At 34.8% G+C, this 8,540-nt stretch overlaps 1 protein-coding gene across 1 annotated transcript; it reads right to left on the bottom strand.

Moving 5' to 3' along the window:
• Positions 1 to 511: 511 nt before the first annotated feature.
• LOC111631879 lies at positions 512 to 1,572 on the bottom strand. The gene is made up of 3 exons (XM_023376215.1): positions 1,265 to 1,572; positions 1,037 to 1,112; positions 512 to 742 (listed from the first exon to the last, which is right to left on the bottom strand). Exons 1-3 carry the CDS (start codon positions 1,570 to 1,572, stop codon positions 512 to 514), a joined length of 615 nt encoding a protein of 204 aa, XP_023231983.1.
• Between the last annotated feature and the right edge of the window lie 6,968 nt (positions 1,573 to 8,540).

The following is an 8,540-nucleotide window of genomic DNA, read 5'->3' as shown; positions in this document are numbered from 1 at the left end:
AAGGCATTTCAAGTGGACTGGTCCGATTTGCGCCGTAGTAGGGGTGAGGAAATCGAGCCGGAGGGACTTGGGTGTGCAGTCAAGCCTGATATTACTAATCACTCATCACTGTGTGTGTGTAGCGTTGGCCGTTTTTATTTTAAAATCGTAAAATCGCGGCCACTGATTATCAGAAATTATGGTTTTATCTGTTATTTTGATACTTTTCTTTCCTTATAATGTTTTATTTACTTTATTTTCCTGTAATTAGAGACCATACGGCTTTAAAATAAACAGATTAGGTCTCATTTGCCAATAGATTATCTCAACTTTTACTGATTGTCGTCGGTTCCTTTGTAATCGGATACGAATAAATCGTGTTTCAAAGTCCAGTGTTAAGTGTTTATTGCTTTTGCGGTAATTTGAGTAGCGCGGCAGAAGTCACTTAATGAACCGCCAAGTGTTTTATTACCGTCTAAACAACTGCTCCCCACTTGTTATTCTTAGTAACTAGAGATGGTAAGATCGTCTGTCAAGGTCGGACTTGCGGATGTTCTTGGAGCCATCGTGTAACAATGCTAGCTGTGTGCACCGGGGAGCTGTCATGAACGAAGAAAAAGCGTTCTTTTCCATAGACGGCCCTCACCGTCGGCAATAGTACTTGCTCCAGTATATCGATAGTATGATGAAGCACAGCGGTGAGGTGACCGTCTATACGGACCAACTCCCAACAAACCAGCAGAGGACATCCATCTGCATATACCTGTAAACAGAAAAAGTCAATAAAATTGCGATTTATAAAATGAACAAGCAGATAAGTTGTCATGTTCAAACAGTTAATGATATAAACACACAAAAACACGTTAAAACACTCACCTATCGAAAAACGCTCGCTTCTTTGGGTGCGCCACGCGTATTCGGGTTCATATCTGGTTGATGGTGGGCGACGCACCCACACAGGCCCGCTGTTCGACGAACAGAAAATCTTTTCATCCGAAAAGATGACAATTTGCCAATCAGCAGCAGCCCAATGCTGATAGGTTTGGGCGAAACCTACCGTGTCCATTTGGTTACCAATGGTTAAGTTCTTCTTTTGGGCTGCTTTTCGACCGAACAAGTTGTCCTCTCGCAACCTATAAATAAAAAACATATGTATTATCCTGCTTCCTACATTTCTGTATACGCAAGAGCACGTTAACAAAAATGTCTGGCGGTTCATCATATCGATAGAAGTACTGTACATTTCGTTGGAAAATTGGAATATTATACTACAAATGTTACATACCTTCTCTTTACAGTTTCTATAGACATACCCAACCCCATCGCTGATCTATGCGATGAGGCGGTAGCAAATGGACACACCTGGCTCGCCGCTCTCAGTTGCTCATTTTGAGAGGAGGTGGTTATCCGCGGGCGTCCAGACGATCGTCCTGGGGACACAGAGTCGGTCTCTTGATGTCGTTTAATAATTCTTGGTACTGATCTCGTGGATATGCGTAGGCATTCTGCGATATCTTTAATACTCTTTCCTTCAGCTCTGTTAGCGATAACACGCTCACGTATCTCTTTTCCCAGAGGTTTAGGAATGTTCATTAATCCAGCATTTCAGCAAAGCCTCTATATACTCTCGATTCCCTCGACAGTTGAATTTAATTTCATGGTAACAGACATAAATAATATTGAGGAAAATCTGTCATTATTTACGGTCATAGTATCCTTCCAATTACTATAGGTATTCACTTCGAATATTCTGATAAATGCATCACATTATGCAAATGAGCCGTTGAATGCGCATTGTTCCTGAATGGCACTTTCCCACTGGATAAACAACTTCACGCCAGCAATGATGGCTTTCCTGTAAAAAGTCTATGTGATGCGTGGAAAGTTGCCATTCGTAGATTGCATCATATTAGCTTTAAAAAGTAATTTTAAAAATATAAAAGGAACATAAATAATATAAAAATAGTCATTACATAAGTAGTATACAATTAAACGAATGACACATCATGTGATACGTGAATATTTACAAAATATAAAAGGTCGATTCGAATATAATATGAATTTAAGTACAAAGTAATAAAAAAATTGAATACAATAAGATCTGTTTATAAAATGGTAATATATTTTATTAATATATATAAAATGACAAAGAAGAGATATGAAAACATTTTTTGCAAACTTGAACTCTTGCAAAATATTTATTGAAACAATGGAATGTTCATTGAAATTTTAATTCATAAACTTTATATAAGTATAATTTAAAACAAATCGATTTAAAACGTGATAAAAACAATTTTATAACCGAAGAGGAAATAAATTATAAGAAAGGCATTAAAAGTAAACAGTTCTGACAAAACTGATTGTTAAATATCAAGGACAACATTCTGTTCAATACAATTAAACAGTAACCTTGACATATGACTACGGTGACCATATTTTTTGGGGGAAAATAAAGAACATATCAAAGAAAATAAAAAAAATCTTATAAAATTCATAAGTTTATAACATTTATTACACATACATACACATTGTAAAAATTCAAATAACATTAATTTTGATACTTTTCAGTAGAATTAATTTTTTTAATAGCACTGGTTCACGCCTTATAAAGGCATAAATTCTATTCAGTTTATTTGAAAGTTGTATTTGACAGAAATAATGTGCTTACTTTTAACTGGGTTTTTTCATTCGTCCACATATTATTCAGCAATAAAAATATTCGTTCGCATTAGATCCAGGGAGACATAAAGAAAATTCTACGATTTTACAAATGTTTTTGAAAGCAATTTCTTTTGCTGTAAAATGTGCAAAAATCTCAACCCACTTTTAATGGCAGGGCTTGTTATTCTGTCGCCATTCATCGATCTTTTCGTTTGTGACATATTTTTTTACACACGAAACTTCATCAAATAATTCACTGTCGACTATATTTACAGACCAATGATTCGAAATAAAAATATAGCTTACCTCTACCTTCACCCACAAAGGGATTTTCAGTAATGTAACACATTCAAAACTTCTATTTCAATAAAACACATGTCCCAATTATTTAGTACATTAACAGTAAATATGTCACATGCTCGAGCCCCCGAAGATTGTCGACAAGTGTCGACGAATGCTCACCAATGCTCCAAGTGTATTATCCACCAACCAGAGAGTTAAAAAAACTATCACAAAAATCTCAATAAGAGTGTCCGCTCCTTGGTACTGTCAAAGGGCAGTTTGGTTGGTGACACACTGCACTACCGCGCTCTATGTACCAACATACGGACACGATGACAACACTGATCATGATGGCGTACACGAAACTAACTTGTTAAATATATTATTAAAAAGTTTTTAAACTTTGCAATGAATTTACAAAATGCCTATTTTATAAAATAAATAAAGTTAGAGGACAGAGCAGTGAAATAAAGGACTGTCCTCTTAAATAAAGGATATATGGTCACCGTACATATGACCCACTTCTGACAGGGAAGGGAGTTTTTGTTTACAGAGTACTATGACATTTAGGGCATTGTTGTCGTTAATGGTGGAGAGTGGGGGCGACTCACATGTCACCCTGTTGCGAAAGTAATAAACTTTAACGGAACTTGACAGACGATCTTACCATCTCTAGTTACTAAGAATAACAAGTGGTGAGCAGCTGTTTAAACGGTAATAAAACACTTGGTGGTTTATTAAGTGACTTCTCCCGCGGTACTGAAATTACCACAAAAGCAATAAACACTTAACACTGGACTCTGAAACACGATTTATTCCTGTCCGATTACAAAGGAACCGATGACAATCGGTAAAAGTTGAGATAATCTATTGGCAAATGAGACCTAATCTGTTTATTTTAAAGCCGTATCGTCTCTAATTACAGGAAAATAAAGTAAATAAAACATTATAAAGAAAGAAAAGTATCAAAATAACAGATAAAACCATAATTTCTGATAATCAGTGGCCGCGATTTTACGATTTTAAAATAAAAACAGCCAACGCTACGCACGCAGTGATGAGTGATTAGTAATGTCAACCGTATCAGGCTTGACTGCACACCCAAGTCCCTCCGGCTCGATTTCCTCACCCCTACTACAGCGCAAATCGGACCAGTCCACTTGAAATGCCTTTGATAATAGATAGGACATCCTGACGCTGCAGATGATTGACTTCAGCCCATGGGCAATCGATCGACTGTTAAACAAGAATTTTGCTGGGATGTGTACTTATGGAATTACATTATATAAAAAAATTAGGAAAGCAGATTCTAAGATTTTTTATGTGTAATCTAAAACAACAGAAAGAGATGAAACGTACAAACTTACATGTAAACTTTATCCTGTGACTACTAATAAAAAATATAATTTTTAAAGAATCTAAATATATAAAATTACTTGTCCTGACTGACTGACTGATTTAGTCACTGATTCATCATAGCCCAGAGCAAATTACTTAATCTAAACAGGTGAAATTTGGAACATAGTTAGGGTACGTCATGTAAACAAACATTAAGAAAACATTAAGAAGGGATTTTTCGAAATTTCCAGCGGGGGAAGAGAAAGAGAATTAAGGCTTAACTGGAACAACGGTTTTTACTGTACTATTTTAGATGCAATGTTTTGTTTTCAACAACTTAGTCTTCATTAAGTACTTAGGTGTATTAAATTTATAACATTTCAGACATTGTTATAAACGTTTTTATATATTTTGATTTTTTTACCAAATGTTCGAATCTTTTTAAATTCGAATTTGTTATTGCATATTGGTTTGATTATAGAACGATTGTAAACGTTCCAGAAAATTGATCAAATTGAAAATAGTTCGTTTGATTTTGAGTAATTCTCATCATTTTCAGTGGTAGGATTATATAACAATTTCTATGGTTGTTGAAATACAGAATATAAATGGGGTTTGCTTGCAAAACCTCTGCGGGCGAAGTCGCCAGTAACAGTTAGTATTTTTATAAATTCAAAAAACTGTAAACTAATTTATTCCTAAAAAACCCTAGAACATTTTTATTTAGTTTAAGTTGAAATCCAGATGTAAAAATGTTCCAGACTCGAAACTAATAATTGGTTATCTTGGATGTGACCTTGAACGTGACCTTCAAGGTCATTTGAAAATCAAGTTTTTTTTTTTCAATGGAAATATATATTTTTGGCCTGGCAATGGAAAAGTGGGAAATTTCACAATAGGATATACCAGGGCTGTGGAGTCAGAGTCGGAGTCAAAGTCCTGGAGTTTTGATGTTTTAGTCGGAGTCAAAGTCGTCAAAAAATCCGCCGACTCCGACTCCTTTTTACTTACCAACTTATTTTGTATATAAAATGGAAAACTATTGGAATCGTGTCAAATTTGACCCTCCAAGTTTTTTTTGCAAATCTACATGTGTGGAGTCCTTCCAAACCCCCTAAAAAAGTCAATAAAGGGGAAAAATTCGCGTGCACGTATGTGTTGGCGTCTAACTTGTTTAATTTCCTTATTTTCTGTTCTGAGATATTAAACAGTATCTCAGAACGGGTAAAGTTTAAGAAACGAAATGTGGTACTGTAGCTTGCATATAAAGGGGCATTAATACTATTAAATTTTGGTTCTTAATTAAAGGTCGACAGGGTGAAGACATAAAAGTGGTCATATCTCTTAATGAATATTTTACTCGTTATTAGCGTTCAAAATATAATAAATTAAAATAAAACTCGTCTTTACCCTCAAAGTAACCTTTTTGCTATTTTATAATAGTACAGTAAAACCCGTTCAGATGTTCTTGCCTAAGAGGTTAGAATGTATATGGGGACATGATTTAGTTCAACCACTTTGACGCTTAATAACTAATTCCTGTGTTAAACCATCCGACTTTTATTCTGACCACTCTGACCACAAAAATTATTAGGCTTCAAACAGGGTGAACGAAATCATGCCCCCCACACACAGTCTAACATCCACACATATAGAGAAAACCTCGAATCTTTTGCATATCTCGAAATTTCAAGGTGTCCCGAGTCCAAAAATATAAAAATTTGGAAGGAGTCATTTTTTGACCAAGCACTACACTTGTTATATATAACAAGTTATATATAACAGCCGGAAAAGTAAAAATTATCAAATACATATTTATATATTACTTAGAAAAGTTTTTTAGCTTTGGAATAAAAAGTTTCTACACTCTATCTTTATTACAATTCTATTTATTGAATATTTTATTCTGAGGTCACGTGATGACATCAGAATTTCCGGGTCTCTTTCGGTAACAAGTCTGCCCCTAGTCGGAGTCGGAGTCGGATGGTAAAGAAAAGTTGGAGTCTGAGTCGGTAGATTTTTACACGACTCCACAGCCCTGGGATATACTCTTCACCTTAAGATGTAGGTCAAAGCTCAAGATTATTTTAAGGTTAAATGCTTTTTCTGATAGAAAACTATATATTTTATTACTGGAATATGGGATAGACAGCTAGGGAGGTAAAAGTTACATTTTTTCACAACCTTATTGCTGTACTTCGATTTTTAAAAGCATTCACTACTTTTAGCACTACCTAGGAGTAATGACGTGAACATAGTAGTTTTTTGCTCCCTTTGAGGTGCCTGTTTTCTGTGAGCCGCTTTGCTTCTCACTGTCGCTTGAGGTATTTGTTTCAGGGAAGAATTTAATAACAAATGTTCAAAATGATGCCCTTTCACTTTAATGCATTTGTCAAGCTGTGCTTTGAATGATCACTCTTGAGATGGCCCTGAGGTCAAATTCAAAGTACTCAAGGTCCGATTGTAAATTTTCCTGCTATTAAAATATGTATTCCCGTTAAAAAGGGGCTTCACTTTTAAATGACCATGAGAGTCAAGGTCAAGGTGAAGATCACATCCAAGGTCACCAATTAACTGCCCTTCGAAACCCTACAACTTTTGTCTAAATCTTTTTTCGAAATAATTAGATCCAATTAGGTTATTTCATTGTCTGAAGATAAAAAATTTTACTTATCCTGTATGTTACAATTAAATAAACTCACCTTGTCTGAGAAGATTTCTTATAAAGATCCATTGTAAATCAGAAATTGTCAACTTTGGCATTCTTTTAACCTCAAATTCTTTGTTTATCACTCGATACATTATTATCAAAGTTAGAGGAAACGTTATCAGGATGCAGAGCCAAACCTGTAATATAGAAAAAAATTTTTGTTCTCTTCGTGTTTTAACAGATTAAAAATAATTAGTTCTTTACAGGGCTGTGGAGTCGCGTAAAAATCTACTGACTCCAATTCCGACTCCGACTTTTCTTTACCATCCGACTCCGACCAAGGGAGGACTTGTTACTGAAAGAGACATGGAAATTCTGATGTCATCACGTGCCTCAGAATAAAAGATTCAATAAATTTAGATTTAATACAGATAGAACGTAGAAACTTGTTATTCCAACGATAAAGACTACTTTAAGTAATATATAAATATGTATTTGATAATTTTTACTTTTGCAGCTGTTATACAGAAGGAAAGTGTAGCGATCAGTCAAAAAATGACTGTTTTCAAATTTTTACATTTTTTGACTCGGAACACATCGAAATTTCGAAATATGCAAAAGATTTGAGTTTTTTTTTCTATATGTGTGGAAATTAGACTGTGTGGGGCATGATTTTGTTTACCTTGTTTGAAGACTAATAATTTCTGTGGTCAGAGTGGTCAGAATCAGAGTCAGATGAGGACACAGAAGTTAGTTATTAAGCGTCAAAGTGGTTAAACTAAATCGTGTCCCCATACACATTCTAACATTTTAGGGGAGAACATCTTAATGGGTTTTACTGTACTATTATAAAATGACAAAAAAGCTTACTTTGACGGTAGAGAGGAGTTTAATTTTTTTTTTAATTTTGATCGATAATAACGAGTAAAATATTCATTAAGAGATATGACACATGACCCCTTTTATGTCTTCACCCTGTCGACCTTTAATTAAGAACCAAAATTTAATAGTAGAGGAGAAAGTGGTATTATGGAACCCCAATTACATTTTAGTGAATTGTAAACAAGATATCATAACTACACCCACATTTTTTGTGCGGAAAGTACCGGTAACTATTAAACTAAATGTTCGTAATTGGATTTTTCGTTAATGTAATTATAAGTATGGTTTTTGAAGGCTTTTGTACAAAAAGTCAGAAATTAGGCTTAGAGAAAATCGGGTGGTAATGTGGAACCTTACTGTATATTTTCAAAAACTCTTTAATGTAGCCAAAAACAAATAGGAAAGTACAAAAAATGTTAAATAATTACAGAATTATTTACTCCAATGTATTTTATAGCAAAAATGCTTTTACAGTAGAACCCCTCTAGTCCGCCCTCGGCTAGTCCGTCACTCCAGTTAATCCGACCGTGGTCGGAGTCGAGAAACTTGTCCCGACTCGTCAGTGACTCACCGTCCGTGGCGTTCTTCCGTGTTCTTTACAGTATATGTTTTACATTGTGTGTACGTGTACAGTTTTGTGTGTGTTTTCAACATGTCAGAAGTGAAACGTAAACACGTTACTCTTTCATTAAATGAAAAATTAGCAGTGCTACAAAGACTGGACAAAGGGAAGATTGTTTATTTTACT

Source organism: Centruroides sculpturatus, unplaced genomic scaffold (genome assembly GCF_000671375.1).
Source record: "Centruroides sculpturatus isolate CEXI.00-Female unplaced genomic scaffold, Cexi_2.0 scaffold670, whole genome shotgun sequence".
In the NCBI taxonomy this organism is placed as follows: Eukaryota; Metazoa; Arthropoda; class Arachnida; order Scorpiones; family Buthidae; genus Centruroides; species Centruroides sculpturatus.
This window is presented reverse-complemented; position numbering and strand designations above follow the sequence as displayed.

Excerpts from the sequence above, each read along its gene's own strand:
- LOC111631879 (XM_023376215.1), bottom strand. The coding sequence starts at position 1,572 with ATGAACATTCCTAAACCTCTGGGAAAAGAGATACGTGAGCGTGTTATC. Across the intron at positions 1,113-1,264 it reads ATAGAAACTGTAAAGAGAAG|GTTGCGAGAGGACAACTTGT; the intron begins GTATGTAACATT and ends TTTTATTTATAG. Across the intron at positions 743-1,036 it reads TTGGTAACCAAATGGACACG|GTATATGCAGATGGATGTCC; the intron begins GTAGGTTTCGCC and ends TTCTGTTTACAG.